This window comes from Meriones unguiculatus, chromosome 11 (genome assembly GCF_030254825.1).
Source record: "Meriones unguiculatus strain TT.TT164.6M chromosome 11, Bangor_MerUng_6.1, whole genome shotgun sequence".
NCBI classification, from domain to species: Eukaryota; Metazoa; Chordata; class Mammalia; order Rodentia; family Muridae; genus Meriones; species Meriones unguiculatus.
This window is the reverse complement of record NC_083359.1, coordinates 53,649,311-53,675,164: the sequence shown is the minus strand read 5'-3', so window position 1 is coordinate 53,675,164 and position 25,854 is coordinate 53,649,311. Positions and strand designations below refer to the sequence as shown.

The 25,854-nt window shown below is 42.6% G+C and overlaps 2 protein-coding genes across 8 annotated transcripts in view; one reads left to right on the top strand and one right to left on the bottom strand.

Moving 5' to 3' along the window:
• Window positions 1-6,358, top strand: part of Mfsd4a (major facilitator superfamily domain containing 4A) — a 39,818-nt gene extending 33,460 nt beyond the window's left edge. For 2 of the 4 annotated variants that reach the window (XM_060364259.1, XM_060364255.1), the window contains one exon: window positions 4,611-5,163. In XM_060364259.1, coding sequence (XP_060220242.1) covers window positions 4,611-4,672 — 62 coding nt within the window. In that variant the 3' untranslated portion in view covers window positions 4,673-5,163. Of the gene's footprint in view, window positions 1-4,610; window positions 5,164-5,521; window positions 5,658-6,163 lie in introns of those variants that run through there. The other 2 variants (XM_060364256.1, XM_060364257.1) reach the window with 2 other exon arrangements.
• Window positions 246-25,854, bottom strand: Elk4 (ETS transcription factor ELK4). Of its 4 annotated transcripts, none has more exons than XM_021636401.2 (5): window positions 25,545-25,854; window positions 19,440-19,655; window positions 14,925-15,791; window positions 13,882-13,998; window positions 246-9,451 (listed from the first exon to the last, which is right to left on the bottom strand). In XM_021636401.2, the coding sequence occupies exons 2-5, from the start codon at window positions 19,644-19,646 to the stop codon at window positions 9,353-9,355; spliced, it is 1,290 nt and encodes a 429-aa protein (XP_021492076.1). In that variant the 5' UTR covers window positions 19,647-19,655; window positions 25,545-25,854; the 3' UTR covers window positions 246-9,352. The 4 variants fall into 4 exon arrangements, with proteins under 4 accessions (XP_021492076.1, XP_021492077.1, XP_060220243.1 ...); XM_021636402.2 differs by lacking the exon at window positions 25,545-25,854 and adding an exon at window positions 25,338-25,372; XM_060364260.1 differs by lacking the exon at window positions 25,545-25,854 and adding an exon at window positions 25,296-25,371.

The window sequence follows — 25,854 nt, the reverse complement described above, 5'->3', positions numbered from 1 at the left end:
TCTTTTATGCCATCTTGACGACCTCTTCTGATCAGACTCAGGTCAAAAGCTTGGTGGCACCTCCTTTATTCTCTAAGCCATCTTGCTGGCCCTTTAAATGTTTTCATGGAGACATATCAAGCAGCTAAAGAAGGATTTCAAAGATACTCACTGAATTCTTTTCTTACCCAGTTAGTGTGGATGAAAATATCAGCAACTGCTATGATAGATGTGAGGGAGAGAGATGGAATGATCACTTCAAGCAATTTTGTTAAAAATATTTATTTTAAAAAAATACAACTGTTGTCGTATCTAGTTGCACATATATCTATTAACAGATCTCTATAGCTCTGGACTTGTAGTAATGCCGCCAGAGTGCTTTCTCAAAGTCAGCTTCCCACATACAAGCAAACCCCATCTGTCAGTTCTTACATAAAGGTTTTTTAAAAAATGCATTGTTTTCCTAAAATACACATGATCTTTATAGACGTTAACAAAGCTTTTGCATAAAGCTTAGAAGCAACATAAGTAAGGACCCCTGACGGGACCCTGGCGGTCCCTTGCAATGCCTGGAGATGGCACCCAGTGGACCCCCATCTTTTTTTTTGAACAGCAGTGCATATAAGAAAGCCCTCAAAGTGCACATGCGTCCTTTGCCCCAACTCCCTAAACTTCATGTCATTTTTGTCACTCAAATGCAGAATTCAAGACTCCACACTGGTTTTTACCAGCTTTAGAACAATGCCACCTTGTCTCTACAGTTAAGTGCTACTGTGTAGCTAGATGAATGACCCATTCTGTCCAGCTGTAAGAACAACTAATGTTAATTTTAAGAACTGTTAACAGTTACTATTTTAGTTGCTTTTTTCAGAAAAGAACAAAAAGTGATTGTAACATTTGGTGGGTCTCCTTAGTATAACCTAACCTAAACTGAGCCATATTATTAGTGGCGCCCTGGGAGTAATTCTTGGGCAGGTGTTACTCATACCTTTCTAAAGATCTACTTATACAAAGCTGTAACACTGAGTAACAGAATACAGACCTCAACATAATATAACACAGGAAGCTGCTCCTCGAAGGGCTGACTACTCTGTCAAGTCGTTTTTTACCACCTACCCCAAACTTACATATACAGGAACACACTGCCCCTTCCTGTGTAAACACACTGCAATCACTCCATGGCAGAACACATGCTTTTTACTAAATTATAGATTAACTGAATGAAAAGCAAGAGTTTGTTATTTAATATCATTTACCTTTTAAAGCATGTTCATACCTTATAGTGCACCAATTACTGGGCTGTGACTCAACCTCTTAGCACACATAATTAAAATAACTCATGGTTAATTCTCATTAATCACAATTTTATTTTTTATTTTCCCTGAGAGAGGGTCTTGTACCTCAGGTTTGTCCCGAACTTGCCAAGAATGACACCTTAACCTTCTTGATCACCCCGTCTTGATATTCCTAGTGCTAGGATCACAGGCTTCAGCCACCACTCCCAGTTTACGTAGTAATGGACTCAACCCTTGGGCTAGTATGCTAGGCAGGCACTCTACCAACTAAGCTAAAGCTCCAGTTCAGGAGGCTCATTTTAGAAAGAAGTTCTAGTAGAACTCATGGGAAATTATTAGGTTGTTCTTAAATGCAAACTTAAGCCAGATGTGGTAGGAGGTTGATACATGAAGAGACTGTTGTAACCAGCAGTTTAATGCCAGTCTGAGCAACATAAGACCCAGCTCTTAAAAACAAAACCTACTTTAGAAAGAAAGAAGAGAGAGAGAGAGAGAGAGAGAGAGAGAGAGAGAGAGAGAGAGAAAGAAAGAAAGAAAGAAAGAAAGAAAGAAAGAAAGAAAGAAAGAAAGAAAGAAAGAAAGAAAGAAAAGGCCAGTTTGGCCAATTTGACTATTTGGTGAATAAAGAGTATAACTCATTTTAACCCAAAATATTATATTTAGAACCAAGGCTGATCAGTAGCAAAATGAACTAAGTCTTCTAAAATATAAAAAATGGTATTTGTGTGTGTGTGTGTATGTATGTGTGTTCAGTATGTGTGCAGATGCCCATGGAAGCCAGAAGAGGGTGTGAGAACCTCTGGCACTGCAGAAACAGGCAGTTTTGAGCCACCTGCCATTGGGTGCTGAGAACCAAACTCTGTTCCTCTGATTAATCTGAATTACTGAAACCCCACCTCTTCTTAAATGTATTAGGCAGGCTCTCCTGTAGCTCAGGCTGGCCTCAAACTCACTATGTAACAGCCAAAGATGACCCTCAACTCCATAATCCTCCTTCTTGCACCTTCCAAGCATTAGGATTACAGGCTCATGCTACCAGTCCCAGGCAGAGTTTTCTATTTAGTCTTTTCTACCCACAAAGAGAAATGAAACTGCCAGAAGCAAAGGGAAGAACCTCAGCCACACCTGTAAGCAGGCCTCCAGGACCCAAAGATCTTGTATAAGTTTCCTGCATGTGCATTTTAGTTGACCCCCATAGTGTTCAGCAGGGAGGACTGAAAACATGCTATTCTGCCATACATGCCAGCAGCAAATGCTGTCAAACAGAGGCCACTGGCAATACTGTCCTCAGAAGGGGCTGTGTCACCTATATAACAGAAATAAGCAACAAAGAAGGAAAACAACAAGAAAAATTCCTTGTAAATGTATACTTTTCAAATTAAGAATCTATCAACTGCACTCATCTTTTAAAATCATACATTTCTACAAAGCACAGTGTGAAAAGATCAGGAGTCATTTGCATCCTAGCTGAAAGAGGCTGCCTCACAGAGCCTGGAAGGAAGACTTGTCAGGTGACCAATTTCTCCCTTTTCCAAATACTCCTAGGTTTCCAAAACTAGAAATGAAAAATAAACCTTATTTCCCTGACCCTCAATATCCTGAAGCAGAAATCAAGCAAAATATCATGAAGTGTTTCCAGTTATTAAGAACAAAAACAGCTGGGCATGTTAGGGGCAGAACTTAGGGGCAGAAGCAGAAAGATCTATGTGAGTTCAAAGCCAGCCTGGTCCACATAGCAAGCTGCGCAGCAAGAACTTGCCTCAAAAACCAAACAATAAAACAACCAACAATGCTACTATAGATCCAAGAAAGTGCCAAGTGATTTAATAGACATTTATAGCAGTCCCTCTCCTTGAAAGCTGGCAGAGTGAATGATTCTATTGGCAGGACATCTGGACCAGCTGCCAGGCACCCCATCTCTCCCTCACCCTATCAAGAAGATTCCAGGCTTTACAAGCACAGCTCATAGTCCTAACCCCTGGAGAGGTGAGAATCAGTGGGCTAGGATGGGAACAAGACAAAGCTGAGGCCATTCAGCCTGACCCGCTTTGAGGTTTCTGCTAGCTAATTTTACATATGGTTTAAAGTGTACATTAAGCCAAGAAGCCAGGAGTCCTCTACTCTTACACCCTAGATACTGCCTAAGACCTTCCCAGCCAGCCCATGAAAGCAAACAGACTGCAACATTTTAGGAGCAGGGCACAGTGGCACATGTCTGTAATTCCAGCACTTATGGAGGCAGAGACAGGCATATCTCTGTGAGTTTAAGGCCAGCCTGGTCTACAAAGTGAGCCCAAGACAGCCAAGGCTACACAGAGAAACCTTGTCTTGGAAAAAAAAAAAAAAAGAAAAAGAAAGAATGAAAACTTTTAGGAAAGATAACCTTGTGCTTAATGTGTGAACAGAAGAGAGAAGGATAAGGTGACTTTTGGAGTATGTCTAAGCACCTGGGCCCTAACATGTCAGCAACTGGTCTTTAAGGCCTATGATTCCATGCATTTAACAATGAACTGAACAAGGCACTGTCTTTAAAAAGAAACACTTGCAGGTGCAGCAGTGGGTGAGTGTTCTTTGTTAGGTTTAGAACAGATAGACTAGCATCCATCTTAGGGGATGAATACGCCTCCCTCTGAGAAAGACTCACATATCCTGGGTCAACACGGCAGTATATACATAGAAATGTCCTCAGCCAATACCTCAGAAGGACCTAAAAGATGGGCTCAATTCCAAGTTAAGTATTTCAAAGACAAGAAACTTCGTGAAACTTCCCATGTGAATTACATTTAACATTCAAGAGACTGTAGTTTTGCCAGGCATGGTGGTGCACTCAGCACTTGGGGAGGCAGAGGCAGGAGGATCACTGTGAGTTCAGGGCCAGCCTGGTCTACAAAGTGAGTCCAGGACCAAAGCCACACAGAGAAACCCTGTCTCAAGAAACCAGAAAGAGAGAGACAGACAGACAGACTGACTGACTGACTATAATCCCCAGGAATTTCCCAGTTAAAACTGTCATTTAAAGTTATGAGGGAGGAATTGCTAGGGGGATATAGTCCAGCAGTGGTCACTTATTTCACAAATGTGAAGCCCCTGGTTCTGCCCCCAGTACCACAGGATCAAGTTAAATCATGTTAGCAGACAGTTACTTCCCCACAAGCCACTCTTTAACAAGGGCTAACCACAAACAGCAGCACCTAAGAAATGGTTTCTTTTTAACAAGCTAGCCACTTGTCACATTCTGTTACAGCAACAGCGAAAGAGCATGAAGGCCTGTTAGTTTCAGATGGAGCACCCGCTGGACACTTGACAATTGACCTCTCACATATGCTGTGTTCACAGGTGAAAACATGACTCTGATAGTAACAAGTTCCCCAGAGTACAAGAGGCACCACCACCCATAAGAATCCCAGATGGAAAGTGCACCTCCAGTAAGTACTTCTGATAATAAGGGAAGTAATAGGGCAGCACCAGCACTTTGAACAGCAGACCTAGAAGAACGCTAACAACACTTTGCAGAAGCCTCTGGGAGAGTGTCTGCCAGAGACGCACCACCATGCCTGATCCTTCCCAGCAGTCTGTGCCCAACACTTAGCTGTTTTAGAAACCCTCAGACAACAGACCATGGCATCAATAGTCTTAATCCTATTGGAAATTCATTCTGAGCCCCAGGTTTCTGCTCAGGTCTGCACTTGTCTCCACACCTTCCCAAACCAAAGAATGCCACCATGGTATAATGCCTCGTTTTTGGCACAGGCAAATGACACATATGTAGTAAATAAGTGATAAACAGAAGTCATCAAGTAAGCTATTCCTTCAGATGCTTAAATGTCCCAAATGAAAAAAGCAAACTAACAAACAAACCAAAAAAAAAAAAAAAAAAAACACTTTAAAATCCAGCAAGGAAGTTGAAGCTGGTTATATAAAGTAACTTGATATAATTATGAAACTGTTGCTAAAATATAACATAAGGCCAAAGAAGTTTGTAAGGAGACTATAAAAACAAAAATGTTGGTCATGCATAATACAGGGTCAAGGTGTGTAGGAAATCTAGAAAGCATTTGGGAATGAATCCCCATGAGAAAAAATTAATGGGAAATGTGAAAAGCTATGACAAAGCTCCCAGAGAATTTCAAGCCTTTTCTAGAATTTTCCACAACCCCTTCCGCAACACACATGCAAATCTGTATTTTGGGGAATCAAATACGGAACTCTATGTTGAGTCAGTGATTCAGGACACTGTTTGCTTATAGGTACAGAGTCACCAGCTGGGGTGCGGGAAGGACTGAGCAGGACTGAATGCTACACAGAATTTATTTCTTATGCTAACCCTCATTTTCTGTGTTACAGTAGAGTATGCATTTACTTTAATAAAGTGATATATATTAATTTGTGAGAGAAATTTCTATATTGAAAAACTTTTACTGTGCCCAACATAGTAGCTACAATTCATAATCTCAGTAATTGAGATGCCAAGGCAGGAGGACTGCCAAGAGTTTGAGGCCAGCATAGTCTATAGACTAAGACCCAGTCTAAAAAAAATCAAAAAAGGAAAAACAAATCCCAGGTGTTCCAAAAGACTGACTGCTCTCCTGCAATTCCACTGAGGGCCTCTATGGTGCTTAATACATTCCCACATAAAGCTGCCTTTTCAGAATGTTAACATCAGAGGCGCAGTGAGATAGTAGTAGACTGCACACAGCACAAAGCAAGGTGAAAACAATCCCTGTCAACAGCTGGCACTAAGTCACAAATGCCAAGCCTCTGGTATGCTTGCCAGCCACTCCTGCCTTTTTTTGATATCTAAGATGGTATACAAGCCCACAAGGAATTTTCCAGTTTAATAAGAATCCAGTATTCTATACAAGTTCATGGGTTTACTTTCTCCACCGCAGTTGAAGAAGAAACAGCCAGACCTGGTGGTGCACACTTGTGAATGCCAGCATATGGGATCTGGTTCACAGCCAGCCTGGATGTCAAGAGAAAAATCCTATCTCAAACCCCAAAACAAACAAAACATAGTAGGGAAAATTATACTTGTATTTTAATTGTTAAAATGTGAAGAAAAATAAACTTATATTTTAACTCGATGAAGCTTAATGTTGGCCTTGTGAAGGCCTCTAGATTCAATTTTATATTATATACTTTTTTAAAATCAATGGAAATTTCTATTCTTATTCAAACAGACTATACCACAAGGACTGTAACATCACAACAATACTATAAGAAATCATTAAAAGATTGCTTAAGCTAAACTTGACATTTTAATTTTTGACTTAAAAAAATCAGCATAAGTAAGAGAAAAGTACAATTTAAGTGAAAACCCACCTAAGGAAGTAAATACAGCGGTGTGTGGCAATGCTCTGAGGCACTGCTCACATCGTTCTCAGTTCCACAGTGGATTCAAACCCACCACAGGGCATGAATGGACATCCAAAAAAGCCACCAGACCCTCCCACTCAGGCCTTCCCAGGACTCCAACTCTCACACCTTCAGTCACTGAATTGAGTTGAGACAGTCCAGAGCAGAAGAGAAGCTAAGTTGCCTCAGGAGGTATCTCAAACCCTGACAACCTGCTCATCTCCCTTGCTTCAGGCTACTGATGCCCAGCACCATTCGCAAGGTGCCTAGTTGTAGATGCCAGAGATGAGCTGAAGGTACAGATTCTCTCCCTGAATACAGCTGTTGACGCTAAGAATTCTATGGCTATTCAAACTAACACAAAGCTCAGACTTTTTCAGGAAGGAGGTAGTCTACAGAGAGAAATGTCTGCCTCATACACACAGCAAGGTCACAAACTGACTGACACACACGCACACAGAGTAAGCACATGCTTTGCAAATTCATTCATAGCAAGAAGAAAGCAGGTCCATGTACCCCTCCCCCATAAGGCCTCATAGTTTCTTATAAAGTTGCTCTGAGTTTTTGCTTTTTTTTTTTGAGACAAGGTCTCAGGTAGTCTAAGCAAGTCTCAAAATCACTTTGTAGCTGAGGCTATCCCTGACTCTTGATCCTCCAGCTTCCACTTCCCAAGTGCTGGGTCCACAGGCCTGCACTACCACACCCAGCCTGAGTTTAAATGGTGCCCTTGGGCCCAAGGCACCTCTGTGCCAAGATAAAAATTCTGTGAAAACAAACCAATGGCTTTTCTCCTTTAACTCAAGAAGATAAAAGATTTTTATGTTTTCAGAATTTCAAACACCTATTTAGGTCAACTTACTTATCAAGACTTACTTAGTATACACAGTGTTAAACCACTACATTACTACAAAGTGCTGCTGAGAGTAATTCCAAATATGCATGCAAACTAAATAATCCACCATGTGAAGAAAGCCCATTACAGTACCTGTTCCCATCACTCTGAACACTACCTTTCAACATTATTATTGCACATCATCGGAACACAACTTTTAGATAACCACAAGTGAACCAGTAACAGGTCTCAAACTGCCTCTCTAAAAGGCAGCTCTCTCTCGCCCTCCACAACCCAGCCAGCACACACTGCCATACTTTGCACTGAACAGCCAACGCTATGCACCTGAAAGACACCACTCTGCGTCAGTGTCATTCCGAGCCCACAGCCCCTACTTCATTCAGCTCAAGTCATGTCTAGGATGTAATGGGCAGGAGGAGGGGCATGTAATTTAATTCAGTTCTAGACTCGAGAGTCAAAATTTTCAAGATGCCACTCTGATATTAATATCAATTCAGTTTGAGAGACCTTTTATCTGTGTACATCTGGTTCTGACTTATCACACAGTATTTTACAAATGTGACAATATGCAGATGAAGGCCCCTTCTTCTCATTACTAATTTAGTAAGCAAATTCCTGTGTATGAGAATGGTCAAATGCAATCTGATCTTCCATAACTTAAACACATCTTTATCTCAAAGCTAACTGGAAAGTTTAACTCAAAGTTCAGCTTCCTGATTACATGTGAACACTGCTTCGTCCTGACCTTACATTTAAAAGGAAGCATAGTAAAGTGCGTAACAGAAGTGGACAAAAATAGTAAGAAAAAAAGAGGCCTATCATTCTGGGTGTCTTCTAGCTGGAAAATGCCATACTTCATGTCTCAGAGTATTCAACTGAACTTTTTTTTTCCCCGCCTCATCCAATATTCAGTTTTCATACCCCAACTCTATTCTCCTAAAAAAATCGTTGTTTTCCATGCTGTGTTGCATGAGTTCAAAAAAAGACCAATCAGAGCACAAATGAGATCTGTGCTGGAAGTGAGGTTCCATATTTTCACAGAACGTTCCAAAACCCACATTCAAACTGAGTTTTCAAAGTCTTATGTTGAAATAGCTCAGGGCCTGATGACAGGTTCAGACATGATCACAGGTATGATACGCCAGAGACCGAGCCAGGTAAGTGTAAACAGGATGCCTTTCTGTGGATCCATCACGTCAAAGCCTCGTGCATGGCGGCCCTCCAATCCTCCTAAGAACGGGAGTGACTCTCCTACTGCTAAGCAGCCCTATGTTGGTCATTCAGCAGAGCGCACTGAGTGCTGAACACACTACCGGTCCCCTTTAAGAAGTATTTGTATCGTTCTGAGACAGTCTCACTGCACGTATAGCCCAGGCTGGCCCTCAACCTGGCTGTTCTGCTGCCTCAGCTTCCCAAGTGCTGAGACGGCAGAAGCAGGTCATCACACTTAGCTAACAAATATTTCTCTAAGCAACAGATTCTACACATACTTTTTTCCCTTGGCCAGACAGACAGTCCTAACATCCAGGACCACCAGTGACTTTGTTCTGTGACTTTCTTGAGAAACACATCTGCTGAACCCCAATAGACCAGTATTTTTTGCACAAAGCATTAAGAAGAAAGAAAAGAGAAGAATGAACAGCAACAACAACAAAATACCTTTTAAAAAAGAAGTGCTGTGGAGCTTGGACTCCAATTAAGGCATTTTTATACGGTCCAACATTTGAGAATCCTGAAAAGGCTTTCAATAGGAAATGGAAAAACAACAGTCTATTATGAGCACTGCAGAACTATCCCTCATTTCAAACCCAATCATGTTGGATGTCTCTGTCTCTTGGTTTCTTGGTCTCTTAGTCCACAACTGCACTGGTTATGTCTTCTGCAGGTCTGGAGAAAATGGGCCAGGAGTAGAAGGTCCATCCAGGCCAGACAGAGTGAAAGGTCCATGACTGTTCAGTACAGAAGGAAACTGAGAAGAAAGAAAGCAAACGCAGATCAGCAACTTATTATTAATCAGGACATTCACTTCCTGTCCCTCTTATCCCCCCAGGGCAAAACACAAGACACCTCCTCAAAACAAAGGCAGTAACTGTGCATCATGGAAGACTATGATGTATTTTTGTGATTTGTATACACTTATCATGTGTGGGTAAGGTGGGGTGGTACACACACAAGTGCCACAGCTACAGTGTGAGATCAGAGAAGAACTCTGTGAAGGCAGCTCTCTTCTGCCACCTTTATTTGGGTTCCAGCCATCAAGCAAGCTGCCAGGCTTACACAGTGAGTGCTTTACTCACTGTGCTACCTTGGAGGCCCAAAATATTGTTGTAGCAAAAGCATACGAACAAAAATGTCTTTGTCTTAGAAGCTATTTGCAATTGATAGCTGCTGGCAAAGGGGAAATCAATTTTCTCCATGAACTGTCCCTTAGTGTATCAACCATACTCCAGGGCTGGACCCATGCCCAGGAGTAGCTGGCCAATACTAACAGACTCCATGTTGTTTGTTGTTACTGTTGTGCTTTCTGTTTTGTGATTTTTTTTTTTTTGGTCTTACTGGTTTATCCTTTGTTTTGATTTTCATTTCTTTGTTTTGTGTTGTTTTTAAGAGATAGACACACACACACACACATATATATATATATATTAGAGAGAAAGAACTTGAAGTTAGGTGGGTAGGGAAGTGAGGAGTATCTGGGAGGAGTTGGAGGATGAGCAAGAATATGATCAAACTATATTGTATTAAAATGTTTTAATGATTTTTTTTTGAAAAAAATCTGTTTGTCCTAACAATGTGAATAACTAACTATTTCCAATCTACCTCAGAGAAATGAAGACTTTAACGATATCCCGGTATACACCCTTACATTTAACCTCGAAGGTTTAATAAATCTGATAAGTGACAATACCCACTAGGGATGTTATTTAGTTATAAAGTTAATGGAGAACGTTCAACAGGAAGTCCAGAGAGTGCTCACAGGACCCGCGTATCCCTGAGAATACCTAGGCTGAAGTTGTAGGAACATCATTGGGAATGCCATAAGGCTTCAGATCATCCTAGCACTCTATTTCTTCTGGGGAAAATTACTCCCCACATAAAAAAAGTAGAAATGTAACATGGAACTTTTCTAACATCTGGTGGGGAGATAACCTAAATTCATTTCCTAAACTTTGTATTTAAAGTACTAATATAGGGCTGGCTCAACAGAAAAGGCTGATGTGTATCAATTTTGAGAGGTAAATGATAACAATATTCTCAAGACTTTCCTCTTAAAAAAAAAAGTAATTATGAGAGGGAACCTACAAACAAATAATTAAATTTTTAAGAGAAAACTTATGGGCAGAATCTGCCAGCTAGCACATGTGTGCCCAGAGTTATGCAGTGCCCATTCCTGTCCCCATCCTAGAAGGTAATGAAGCCAAAATTTTCTATCAACAAAACAATCTAGTAACATTATAGCTATCCTAGTCTTATGCAACATTTTCCTCAGGTGTTCAACAATCTATTGTGGTGCTACTTGTACAAAAGTATAGCCATAGAGTTGTATACAGTACCTATACCCAGTAAAGAAAGGGTCACTGGTTTCTATACTTACCATTCATTATTATTATTATTTTAGAGTACCTTCTCACCATCAGCAGCCTTAGACATACAGCCTGTGTTTTCACTTTGTTTATAGACACTGTAACTTGGCCTGCAATTATGTAGCTCAAACTCACTGCAATCCTCCTAGCTTAGTCTCCCAAGTGCTGAGATTACTGAGGGGCCATCTCCTCATTATTTCTAATCTTAAGCTTCACATACACACAACATAGCAGACTATACCATCATGTTTACAGAAATACAACATGGTGGCACAAAACAAAAGTCACTTTGTGATTCCCTTCTCAAAACATGTTCCCATCAACAGTAGAACATATGTGCTAGCTATGAAAGGTAGGGTGATGGGGGAGATACTGAGAATGGAGAAGTTTTAGCAGGAATGGGGGTGGGAAGGAAAGAGTAGGAGAAACAAGGGAGTGAGAGATGAACCAAAATAAGTATTTAAGTTATTTTGCTTAAGATTTATTTATTTATTCATCTATCATTTATTAGAGTATTCTGCCTACATGTACGCCTACACACCAGAAGAGGGCATCAGATCTCATTACAGGTGGTTATGAGCCACCATGTGGTTGCTGGGAATTAAACTCAGGACCTTTGGAAGAGCTGCCAGTGCTCTTAACCTCTGAGCCATATCTCCAGCCCCCTTAAAAGTTCTTAATGGAGCTGGACAGTGGTGGTGCACACCTTTAATCCCAGCACTCCGGGGCAGAGGGAGGCGACTTTCTGTGAGTCTGAGGCTGACACTGTGTAGAGAGTAAGTTTTAAGATAGCTAGGACTACAGAAAGAAACACTGTCTCGAAAACAAGCAAAAATCTTAATGGAAACCTGCTTCTTTGTAAACTAACTAAAGAATATAATATTTTTTTTTAAAGTTTGAATGAAGACACCTTGCATGGATGAATAATGCTGTTCCCAGAATTAAATAAATTCCAATTAAATAAATGCCAAGAATGGGTACTTCCTTATGAGTTGTTGGTCAGAGAGTTCTCAGAGGCCCCTCAAAACAATATGGGCTATTGCTCTTGGTTGCCCACCAGTTGCTAAGATCTATTGCTAAACACCACATACTTTGTTGCAGGTCAGAAACCAAGCTGGAACTGACCTAGAAATTTCCTCCCTGTTGGCTAGCTTTTTCATAATGCTGGAACACGGTATACAGGCCACTGGAAGTGAAAAGCCATCAGCAGTATTGCCTGGCAATGGAGCTTACATGCTTAAACAATGACCTGCCAGGCAACATGTGTCCCCTGGTATTACTGTACTATGAGTATTATGGGGGTAACCAATCACTTTTCTAATTAAGATTTAAAGCCTACACCACAGGAGGGAACTCATGCTTACTACTGTAAACCTGGTCAAAAGCCCATGGCTGAGGAGGTCATAGGCCTTCAGGGGGCCTACTGTTACTGTTTTGCTATATGGACACGCTGTCAAACAGGTAAATACTTACCTCTACACTCAGTGATGAATGCACTCTTGACCCTCATAAGAGAAGCTTTTTAAAAAAAAAAAAGAATTAGGTGTCTATGTGTGTAATTTAGTATATGTGAGTGGAGCTCCCCAAAAAAGGTGCTGGGGACTGAACTCTGGTCCTCTTCAAGAGCAGTACATACTTGTAACTGCTGAGCCACTTCTTCAGTTCCAGAGAGGCTTCTTTTTGCAGTGATTGATGGTTAATATTGCAACTCACAAATGGTCAAAGTGCATCGAACACTGTCTGTGGCGTGTACAGTCATTAATGGGACATCTACATGGCACAGACTCCAAGACTCAGAGAAGACTGTGGAAGAGGGGGCAGAAAGAATTTAAAAGACAGAGGATGAGCTAGGTATGGTGGTGCACGCCTTTAATCCCAGCCCTTGAGGAAGCAGAGGCAGGTGGATCTCTGTGAGTTCTAGGCCAGCCTGATCTCCAAAGGGAATCCAGGACAGCCAAGGCTACAGAGAGAAACCCTGTCTCAAAAAACAAAAAACAAAACAAAACAAAAAGAGCCAGAGGATGGGGAGCAGTGCCATGAAACACTGTCTTCTCACTATGACATGGTATAGTACTCATGAACTCACAGCAGCTGTGGTTACTAAGAAAAGATCAAGCAAAATCAAGCAAGTCAACATACTAGCATGTATACAGAGGAGCACAGGAGGCCCCATCCTAGCTGAGGAGCTATGATAGTTAATAGCTCTTGACTGAGGAGGATTCATTTTTTTTTCAGGGGTATAGTCCCATACCCACTCATGCACAGACAAGTAACCCTAACCAAAAAAACAAAACAAAACAACAACAAAAAGACATGAAAGCAGGAGGGAGAAGTATTGTGAAGAGGGAGGAAGAAGAGTTTCAAACAGAACAGGAGGAGGATAAGCAAGGAGAACAGGTTATGTATACATATATGTATGCAATTCTGACCAAAATGCATTAAATGTATCCTTATCATGGCTGTGTGTGCATGCATTAGTATATGTACACAGAGTGTCCAATTTACATTGGTTCAACTTAACATAGCACAAAAAAGTCACATGTATTCAACAGAAACTGTGCCTCAAACATCAGTATTTTCCTGGGCTAGCAATATGCAGTATAAAAGTTTCTTGCTATGCTGGGCAGTAACTGAGAGCCACAGCCCCCAATCACCTACTGCATCAAAAGGAAAAGTAACCACTACTCTGCAGCGGACTGTGAAATATTTATCAAATGGGAGGTGTATAACAATGACACTGGGCAGTGGGACACTACCTCTGCCCATTTCTGCATTTAACATTCCTCTATCACAGGAGGCACATTGTATAATTTACCTGGAAAAGCGTATTAGCACCTTGCAGTCTGGCTGGGCTCAGGGGAGCAAATGGGCTGAGAGTGCTCCAAAAGTGGATACTGGAGAGCAAGGGGCTTGGAGTCAGCAAGATGGGTGTCTGCAATATACAAGAAGACCACTCAAGGACATGCACCCGGATTGTGCTCCATCCTTCCAAAGATACAAGTAGAAGCTAAATACTATGTTCTCCTCCCCAAATGTCTCTATACCCCAAATTTTATCATGATGAAAAACTCAGAAGTTATTTTATAACCTCAGAAAGATAAGGGCCACAGTAATCACTTTGTAACCAAACTTTTATAGGGTCTTTCCAAACTAGAAAGCAAAATTAAATTCAGGTACAAGAGAGCACAAGTTGAGTACCTATACTATCAGACCATCTGGGATGATCTTATTCAAGATTTCTCCTAGTTGAACAAGCTAATACCTCACAGAACTAGATAAGTTGGACTACAAAGCCCACTCCACTCCTTCCCTCAGGCTCTCAGTCCCTCCTGTTTTCTCCTGATAGCAACAGTTTTAAGGGGGGTGAGGGGAGAACTTGCTTTCTTTACAAGGAGGTAAAAACAAAACAAAACAAAACAAAAAAAACTTGTAAATCAGTGACCTCTGCCATTTTTTAGAAAGGGTATCTCATAGCCCAGGCTCATCTCAAACTGGCTATGTAGCCAAGGATGACCTTTATCTTCTGATCTTCCTGCTGGGATTCTGATCTTCTGAGCGCTGGGATTCCAGGTGTGTTGGGGGGGGGGATAATGCCTGGTTTACACATTGCTGGGGATGGAACCCAGGGCTTTGAGCATGCTAGGCAAGCACTCTACCATCTGAACTATGTCCTTGGCCCAAGAGCAATGGATTTTTAAAGGTATTCTAATTAAGGTAAGAAAAAGAGTTTCTCAGGTTTATATAAAAGCTTTCTAAAACAAACCTAATTAATAGAAATTGAATTTTGCAGGTGAAAATTGTAGATATGGTTTGAAGAGTAAATGAATGCAGTCACACTTAAGAGAAAGAGCAAGCTACCTGTGAAAAGAGTGCTGGTGTAAGAGATGCTGTTGGGAGAGATGGGCTTAAGATCCCCAAGGGGCTGGGGTCACTGCCTGTGACCACAAGGGCTGGCGTCAGTTCTAACCCTTTGGGCTTCTTGGATCTTGAGTTATTTGTTTTGTCCTTTTCTGGCAAAGCTGAATCCTCATTTTTAGGCTCCAGTGACAAGTTCTCTGGAAGTTCCATTGGCTGAGAAGCCACTGATTCAATGTCTGTGTCAATGTCTGGGTTAGAACTCAATGGTGGAGAAGGTGTCCTCTGAGGCTCCTTTAGAGGAAGGGGTATGGATGGAACTGGAGAAGTAGGGTTAAAAGTGGTTGCCAGAACGGATACAGAGGCTGGGGCTTCCAGAGAAGGTAGTGTGGGAGAAACCAGTGTCTCCAAAGCTTGGATAGTTTCTTCAGAAGATGGAGAAATACTTGGGCTTGTTGAAAAGGTAACAGCAACAGGTTCAATGGGAGGCTTTTTGGCAGGCGTTGTTACAAATTTGATGACAGATGGTGTTGGCTCCTGAGCTTTTTTCTCTGCCAGTTTTTCAGCTGGATTCTCTATCTTTATTGACTTGAAAAGCTTCTTATTGGAGGTGTTCAAAGAGTTGAGAGTAAATGAAGAATACAAACCAGAGTGTATGTAGTCATTGCGACTAGACGTCTTGGCTCCAGGCTGAGGTGGCCTCTCCTTTCCTCCACTCTCAGCATCTTTGGAACTGCTGGCTTCAGTGGAATTTAAAGTTTCACAGTCTCCCTCAATCCTGCCTACCGTCAGTGGATCCATTTTCAAAATCTCTGGATAAGAGACAAACTTGTACACAAACTTCTGACCATTCACCTTTTTAATGATGTTCTGTAGGTAGAGAAGACAAGCATCCTTATACTTTTTTATAAATTACATTTCATAGATCATGAAAATTTGGGCCTAGTGAAGTACTCTATTTGAGAACTAAGCATAGTTCTTAAAAAGCTTCAAGGGGGCTGGAGAGATGGCTCAGAGGTTAAGAGCGCTGGCTGCTCTTCCAAAGGTCGCAAGTTCAATTCCCAGCAACCATATGGTGGCTCACAACCATCTAAAATGAGATCTGGTGCCCTCTTCTGGTTGTACAGGTGAACATGCAGACAGAACACTGTATACATTAAAAAAAAAAAAAAAAAAGCTTCAAAAGCATCTACATTCATCTCCCCAGGCCAAACACAGTCCTTGTTCAGAGAAATTAAAGCAGTTCAAAGCCTCATTAGCAAATGGAATAAGATATCACATAAAAGTTGACTCTCTTAATCAAATACCTGTATTAAGTCAGAACTCACTGAACTGCAATCTCAGACAGTCCCAGTGGTATAAGCCATCAGCATTCTGAGGAAGCTAAAGGGGTCTTGGAGCATGACAGCTGTGAGGTTCCTACTTTCAACTGATTCTGACCTCTGGAAAACTGGTAAGATCAACTACTGCAAGGGAGGAATAGGAAAGCAGCAGCTCCGATTCCAAAGCTATTCTTTGGAGATGTTTATTTTTCTCCAGTGCCCAGGAAAATATTCAAAGTCACAAGATACTAAAAGACATAATTTTGGGTTGAGGAGATGGCTCGGCAGGTAAGGGTATTATCTATGGAAGCCTGAAGACCCAAGTTTGACCCCACAGAATGTAAAAAGCTAAATGTGTTAGTATGGACATGTAATCCCAGCACTCCTACAGAGATGGGAGGTGGAGACAGGAGAACTACCAGGAAACTAGCCTAGAATATACAGCTCAGCAGAAGAAACAAGAGACCCTGCTTCCACAAGTACAATAGAAAGTGAGAACAGACCCTCAAAAGTTATCGTCTGGAGGACTGGAGAGACAGTTAAGAGCACTGGGTGCAGGGGTCTTTTCTGAGGCTGGTACTCCAACCAAGGACCATGCAAGGAGATAACCTAGAACCCCTGTACAGATGTAGCCCATGGCAGCTCAGTCTCCAAGTGGCTTCCCTAGAAAGGGCAACAGGGACTGTCTCTGATATGAACTCAGTGGCTGGCTCTTTGATCACCTCCGCAGGGGGGAAAAGCCTTACCAGGCCACAGTGCAGCCAGTCCTGATGAGACCTGATAGGTAGAGTGAGATGGAAGGGGAGGAGGACCTCCCCTATCGGTGGACTGAGGGAGAGGCATGAGAAGAGAAGAGGGAAGGAGAGTGGGATTGGGAGGGAATGAGGGAGAGGCTACAGCTGGGATCCAAAGTGAATAAACTGTAATTAATATAAAAAAGAAAAATTTTTTTAAATTAAAAAAAAATGAGCACTGGGTGCTACAACTGGATGTGGTAGGACACACATTTAATGCTTGTGCTCAGGAGGTAGGAACAAGTGAATCTAAGTTTGAGACCAGCTAGATCTACACAGAGAGATCCAGGACAGTCAGTACTACACAGGGACCCTCCCTGAAAATAAACAAACAAATAAATAATGTGCTGGCTGGTCTACCACACGATGTAGGTTTGAGTCCCAGCCCCAACAGGGCAACTCACAACCATCAATAACTCCAATTCCAAGGGATCTGACACCCACTTCTGGCCTCCCTGGGTACCAGGTACACAAATGGCACACAGGCATGCACACAGGCAAAACACTAACAGACATAAAATAAATAAATCTTAAAAAAAAAAAAAAGCAAAACAAAACAAAAAACCTTGTCCTTCACCTGTACCAATGTGTCATGGTACAATCATGTCATGACACCCTCCCACCCCACACCCCCAAGCCCCCATCTCTTCCTTATGCACACATAAAATAAATTTTTAAAAATTTAAGTATAAGCCAGGCATGATGGCACATGCCTTTAATCCCAGAATTTGGGAGGCAGAGGCAGGAGAACCGCTATGAGTTTGAGGCCAGCCTGGTCTACAGAGCTAGTTCCAGGGCAGCCAGAGCTACAGAATTAAACCCTGTCTCAAAAAGCCAAAAAAACAAAACAAAACAAAAAACAAAAACAACCAAAAAAAATCTGAAGAAAAAAATCAACTCAGTTTTAAATAGCTACTCGTGCTGATCTAGAACCCACAGCAACCCTTTTGCCTCAGCCTCTTGAGTGCTGAGTTATAGGTGAGCCACCAACAGCTATTCTTTAAGGTATTAATTTGTGCTCCCTAGGCTAAACTAAAACAAAAAATTCAATTTACAGATATATATGATAAAATGTTTTGTGTACATGGGTGTATGTGGGTTCCCATTTGCGACGATATTAAGCACCTGTGTGTACATGTATGAACATGTGCACGGGGGCCAAAAGCCAACAACAGAAGTTGTTCTCAATTATTTTGGTTTGTTTTTTTTGGGGGGTGGGGTGGGGATGGGGGGTGATGTTTCTTTTGAGGCAGGTTCTCTCACTGAACCAGGAGCTTGCCAATTTGTCCAGACTGACTAGCAAGCCCCAGCGATCCTCCTGTCTCTGCTGTGCAGTACTAGGATACAGGCACCTGGGTACTAGGCAGCAGACTCTGATCGTCAAGCTTCTACTACAAGCACTTTGCTAACGGAGCATTCTCCCCAGCTCCTGGCTTCTCTCTCCCTCTTTGTCCCCCCCCCCTCTCTCAATAAAGCAAGGCTTCCTGGATCTCAGGCGAACTTCACATTTGTTAAGTCATCAACTTCCAGTCCTCCTGCCTATTCCTCCTCAATGTTAGGATTATAGGCTTATGCCACAATACCCAGTTTATGCTGTGCTAGACAGTCTACCGACTAAATTACATCCCTAGCCCTATATGATAATCTTAAAATTATGACATATATAAGAGTATTTATGCTCAAGCACCTCAAATTTTCTTTTTTGTATTCCAATCTTATACTTTTTTCTTTTTTTTAAATCTATTTATCTATCTATCCATCCATCCATCCATCCAGCATTCTGCCTGCATGTGTGCCTGCATTCCAGAAGAGGGCACCAGATCTCATTATAGATGGTTGTGAACTATAATGAAGTTCCTGGGAATTGAACTCAGGCCCTTTAGAAGAACAGCCAATGCTCTGAACATCTCTCCAACCCTTATACTTTTTTTCTTTAAAGATCATCTCAGGGGCTGGAGAGATGGCTTAGTGGTTAAGAGCATGAACCTCACCTCAGTTCCCAGCACCCATGTCAGGTCACTAACAACTATAACCCCAGTTTTAAGGAGAGGGCACTGCCTCCAAGGTACACAGACATCCATGCAGGTGAAATACCCATACACATAAAATAAAAATAAGTACATACAGCAAGGTCACTCAGCAGGTAAAGGATCACCTGAGTTTGATCCCTGGAATCCATATGATGAGAGAAGAGAACCAACTCTCATAAACTGTCCTCCATTCTCTACGTGTTCATGTACATGATTAAAAAACTTTTAAGGAGTTTGCAGAAATACAAACAGAATGACTACAGCTGTTAAATCAATTGGATTAAATAAACCACATTAGTACTCAACATCAACAGAGACAAAGACTACTTCTTGTTTTGAAGTTCTCTGTATAGGGTCAGGGCAGGCATTTACCTTTACGTAGTAGTATCTCAGGGCTCTGCTGAGCTTATCATAATTCATATTAGGCTTGTTCTTGCGAATCCCCCAGAGACGAGCCACCTCCTCAGCCTGCAGAAGCTTGAACTCCCCGTTGTTAGATGTCCAGCAGATCATGTGCTCATTCTGAGGCTCCTGCAGGAGCTGAAGAAGGAACTGCCACAGAGTGATGGCACTGTCCATAGCAATGGGCTGGAAGAGTACAGAGGGTGAGATTCTCACTCAATGCTACTGGCACTGCTGGTGAGTGTTCTAGGTGTCCTGTAACACACTCCTGCAAAGTACATACTCCACCATCATTTCTCATTATTGAAAAAGGACATACAACAAATGTTAATGCTAAGACTTAAGCTAGGCAATCTGAATCCAGAGTCCACATTCTCACATATGCTATGCCACCTGGGTTTTGTTTTGACAGTGTCTCCTGTGCTCAGGTGGTCTTGAACTCAGTTCTCTTGCCTCAGCTGAGCACTGAGATTACAACTGTGTACCACTATGGCCAACTCCCTTATAAAATCTTTTTTTTTAAGATTTCATTTTTATTTTGAATTATATGTTTGAATGTGCATTTGTGGACACACATTTAGTGCCCACAGAGGCCTAAAGAGTCTCAGATCCCCTGGAGCTGGAGTGCTTGACATGAGTATTGAGAACCAAACTCGGGGCCCCAATAGCAGTATACACTCTAAACCACTGAGCTATCTCTCTCTAGGCTCCAGCTTTAGAAGTCTTAAGCATGGTCAGATATGGCTCAGCAGCAAAGCACAAGGCCTTGGATTTCATCTCCAGCATGATAGGGGAAAACAAACAAACAAACAAAAAGATGTTATATTAAACAATAATCAGCTTTCAAGAAAAATAAAGCTAGTTCCATAAATGACAGTGAGCTAAAGCCTGGAAGTCAACAGAAGGTCAGTTCTTAACCTTTACCTTTAAAGTCCTATTGTCACATTCTCTTAGACGACCAACATTTCAATGTGTAGCTAAATGAACTCACTGTGTTTATCTGACAAGACATGTGTTTCAGGGTGACCAGGAGGCTGAGGTGGAAGGAATAATTTCTTCCTAGTCCAACTGGTATTTCTCCTCCAAATAGTCAGCACCTTGGCAGGGTAGTTTACATACAAATTGGCAGCACTGGGAATTCAACAAAATGTTCCCCAGTTCAATCTGTAAATTCTGTTACCATCCACAGCCTGCAGGGTTTCTTTTTTTATTTAATTAGTGATCAGGACAACAGAACAAAAGAAAAACCCTTCAGTCCTGGGGCCTTCCCGTTCAGGTCAGAGTTTCCCAGTTCCAGCAAGCCTGCCACTGGAGCTGGCACAACCCTGGCTCCACCCACTAGACATCAGTACCCTTGCTGCTCAGAGTTTTTGCAGTCAAATCATCCCAGCTGACAACCACTCTCCCAGACAGCAGGCAAACTAGTGCTGTCTCAGAGACATTTTCTTCACAGAACTTCACCGGAAAAATTCCTTACCAGCTGCTCAACCAAATCAACATGAGTTTATTTATATGTGACAAAGTGACTGAACACCTTCCATAAAAAATGAAATCAGAAAAACCCTCCTTTCTCTAGGAATAAAAATGAGTCAGATGAGAATCTGAAGGTAAAACAATTCTATTGAAACATTACAAAGACAGGCACTCGGGAGGCAGAAGCAGGTGAATCTATGAGTTCCAGGCCAGCCTGGTCTACAGATAAGAGTTCCAGGACAGCCAGAGCTACTAGCAAGTCAGAAGACAACCCCCGATACACAATGTTCTAACCCCCAAACCCTCTAAAACACCATGTGTCATAAAAGGAACTTGCACCCCAAGTAAGTAAGCAACTGTTATAATATTAATAATAATAATAATAAAAAAAGCAGGCACACACAGGTCTCTCTCCAGAGAAAAGATAGAAACGGCCAGTAAGTACACAGGAGATTGTCCCCATCATTAATAATAGGGGTAGGAACTTGAAAACAAGGAAAAACACCACATGCCTATTATAACCAAAAAGAGCAACAATAAGCTGATAAAGACAGAAACTGAAACTCACACATTGCTATTAGAAATGTTAAAGCAATGCCTCTACAGCCACGTTTACCACATGACCAGGTACACACTTAGATAATGGAACCATATGTCCATAGAAGAACTGTATGGTGGCACATGCCTTTAATTCCAGGACTATAAGGCATCAGCAGACAGATTTCTAGGAGCTCAATGCCTGCCTGGTCAATATAGCAATTTCCAAGCCAAGCAGAAATATATTGCAAAACTATGTAACAAAACAAAAAACACAACCAGGAATGTTCATAGCAGAATTATTCATAAATCCTGAGTGGAATCAATTAAAATGTCCACCCAACTTATGAATAGAATAATAAAATATAGTACATTCATATAATGGGATATTATTCAGCCTTCAAAAGGAATCAAGAGGGATGGAAAGATGGCTCAGTTATTAAAGCACTTGCTGTACCAGCATGGGGGCCTAAATCCCCAGAATCTACATAAAACTGTAATCCCAGTGCCCCAAGGAGATGCAAGGGGCAGTTGGCTAGAGTACAAGCAAGGATGAAGATTAAGACTGACACTTAAGGCTGTCCTGGTACATCATGCTACACATGCACACAAAAACATGCATGAACACACACACACACACAAAAAAGATAAAAACAGCATTAAGTTTGAAGGGGGAGAGGGCAAAGATGATTCTGGGTAAAAGCACTTAGTGTACAAACCTGACAACATGAGCCTGTTGTCAAGAACCCACAGTGAAGAAAGAACTTGTGCCTCAGAGTTGTCCTCTGACCTGCAGACACACACACACACATGCAAACACACACACATGTACATGAGCACACACACAAGAATACACTTACTTTTTTCAAAAAAAAAAAAAAAAAGAAAGTAAGAAAGTACTGATACAGTGCGGATGAACCTTGAAAACATGACAGAAGTAAGAAGCACCAGGCACAAAGGGCCAGTGTATGGCTCCAGTGATATGTGTGCAGTGTTTAGACCAAACCATTCTACAGACAAAAGGGAGAGCAATGTGGCTGAGGGGCTGAAAGGAGAAGCATCGAGTGGAAGGGGTGGAGAGAAAGGTGGAGAATGAAAGCTCACAATCACAAGGTTTCTTTCAGCGTGACTGAAAACATTCTCAGGCAAGACTGTAGTGATTCCATTCTATGTACATTAAAAAGCATGCAACTGCATGATCTCCACGGGTGATGTCAGTTACTCTCAATGAAGATGTTTAAAACAAACAAACCCAACATAACCAGCTTACACAATTCAGGCATAAGAAGACTAAGCCTAACAACATATGACTCAGAGGACACATCAGTGAGCACCAGCTAGGAAATGTTTGGGTTTCTAGAATTTCTCTCAAGCATGAAAACACCCTCCAGTCATCTTTAGTTACCAGTTCTGACACTGTCTGAACAGACACGTTGTATGATCCAAAAGCAAAGACAGTAAAGTAACAGAAAAGAGACGCCACAATCATAGTTGATGGTGAACTGAGAAACGAATCCCAGGCTCCTTCATCAGCTATACTCTTCTACTAGAGAAACCTCTTCTCTGTCCCGCAAGAGCACTGCCAGCATTAAGCACCAGAGACTAAGTCAGAACAATTCACAAAGAGCTCCTTTCGTGCTAAGAGTCCACTACACATCTTCCCCACAGCTTCACTTAAGCAGAGTTAAAATAGTGATTATCATCTCCATTAAGTGTATATGGGGAGGGGTGATCCCTGTCATTGTTTTGAGTTTACCAAACAGAACTTTTTATCTAATGATATCTATTCTTATGGCAAGTTACTTTTATATTAGTAGTTTTCCAATATAATTTCCAATAGTTGGCAATTATATCCTACTCCAGCCTATTTAAACTACTCCAGTAAATAGGAAAGAACACATTTTAGACATCCCCTCCACATCAAGAACATATGCCTTGCCTGGTGTAGCATGCCTTTAATTCCAGCACTCAGGAGGCAGAGACAGGTGAGTTCCAGGAGGCCAGCAAGTTCCAAAAAAGACTATTACAATAAACTTTTATGTCTCAGCACTTAGGAAGCAGAAAATAAAGAGATCAAGGCCACCCTGACCTGTGTGAGACCATGCCTCAAAATAACAAAAACATACCACCAAAACTTTGTAGTACTAAGGATAAACCCAAGGTCTCAACAGCAAACATGGATTCTACTACTGAACTGCAACCTTCAACCCATGATTCAATTTCTGTGTCAGGTTATTCTTTCAATGGACTCCTAGATACACAGTTGAAACTCTTCACTTTAGCTCCTGTGAGTGAACTTCAATGATATCCCCAACTATGACAGAGAGCTAGGACTTGGCAGGGTGGCACACATCTTTAATCCAGCACTCGGAGGCAAAGGCTCTCTGTGATTTCTTGGCCAGCCCAGTCTATATAGCAGCCAGTTAGGACATGAGATGCTGTCACCCCATCCCTCAAAAAAAAAAAAAAGAACAGAAGACAAATAGAAGTGAAAACAGTCCAGGAGCATACCTATACTCCTGGCTCTCCTGAGGATGAAACAGGGAGGACTGTGAGCATGAAGCCTGGGCTACATACCAAGAGAGAGAACAGAAACACATACCATACAGAGACACCATCTAAATAAAACAATTACAGCTTCAAAAGGTTTTTTTAGAAGCATAACAGAGCCAAGAGTTAAATGGACCCAAATGAAGGACTCTCCGATCACTGACAGGTTAAACGCTGAAAAAGGTTTAACATTCAAAGACGGATCTCTACGGTACACTGAACAAGGGGGCTTTAGGAATTGGAGAGCAGCTCAGCGGTGGAGTGCCTGTCTAGTTCAGAACACAAGTTAGACGGCTAGCACTACACCTAGGCAAAGAAAACTGCTGCTACCTTTCCCCAAGGAGTGCAAGAGAAAAAGAACAGGGAGCCTGAGGTGCAGATAAGCTGATGGACACCTGCTGCAGACCCTGGTTTTGGTACTAGTTAGTAAAGTAAGGAAGAGAGGGAGGGAGGGCAAAATGAGAGCCACAAGACCCTACTCAAAGAGGATATTAAATGCATACTTTTTTCCTTTTTTGTGCTGGTGACTCAGCTCAGTACATCCCTGCCTCAAATACATAATGGTATCCCAAAACTTAAGACAATATTTCCCAAAAAATATACCCAACTCCACGTAAGCAGTTTCCGTTTTTAAATAAAACCAAGGATCAAAGAACAAAGAGTTCCTACGAGGAAAAGTCGAATCATACTGTTTTAACAAAAACACCACTGCCAGCCGGAAATACAGAAGCTCCAAGTTCTGTGCTGAGGGGAGGGGGCGGGGGGGGAAGAGATCTGACTCTAGAACGACAAACAGGCAACCGTTCTGCTGAAAGAATCTTACTTAAATGACCTAACCTTCAAATTACAACGGCTCGAGAAAGAGTCAACTGCGTCTTCTGACTTCACCCAACAAATTCCCCTTATTTTCTGCCAATACCCGTTAAGATTTCTCCCCCAAAAGATGCTTCCAATGCTTTTCAGAGGAAAAGCCTGCCACAACTGTACAGTAAGCTAGGGCTGCTGAAAAGTAGCGGGAAGAAAAAAAAAACAAAAACCTGTTGCTGGCTGGACAGCGAGCTTGGGGAAGGGAAGCACGCGACGTGAGGCCGCGCGCCCCGAGATCAAAGTGCTGGGAGACGCAAACCTCCGGCCCGTGGGCGAGCCATGAAAGCACTTTCACTTTCCAACTTCCTGCCACTTTGACAAGTTAAAACTTCCCCTCCGCCCCACCCTGGCAACAAAAACCGCTGCCACCTTCCGCCCAAGGGACTTCGCAAGACCCACCGTGGCGCGAGAAGGGCGGAGGGGGCCCGCTCCCGCACGCACCTGAGCGCCCCGGAGCTGCGCCCAAGGAGAGCGCGCCCCCAGGCCCCGCCCACCAAGCCCCAGGCCCCGCCCTGCCGCCGCCAAGCACCGCCCCTGTCGCCGCCGAGTGCACTTCCTGCCGCGCCCGCAGCCCCCGCCCGACCCGCGCTGAACCAGGCTGAGGGGCGGTGGTGTGGGACCCCGACGGGGCGTGGGTGTGTTGCTCACCAGGCAGGATGCGGGAATCCTTCTCGACCTTGAACGCGGTGCTAGACTCTGCCGCCGACCGTTCCTCGCGCTGGCAACTCAAGGACGGCGCGGCAACATCGGCGACCCCCGCGCCGGAGCCCGAGAAGGCGGTGGCGGCCGAGCCGAGCCAACCGCGTGCCTGCAGCCGCCTGCATCTCCCGCCGCCGCAAGTCTCGAACCCCGCCCTCCGCCCTCGCACACGCGGCCGGAGAGGCTGTGTGGCTAGTTGGGCTGCCAGTCGCCGGCCGCGCGCTCGACGTTCTTCACTACGACCGGACTCTCCCGTCGT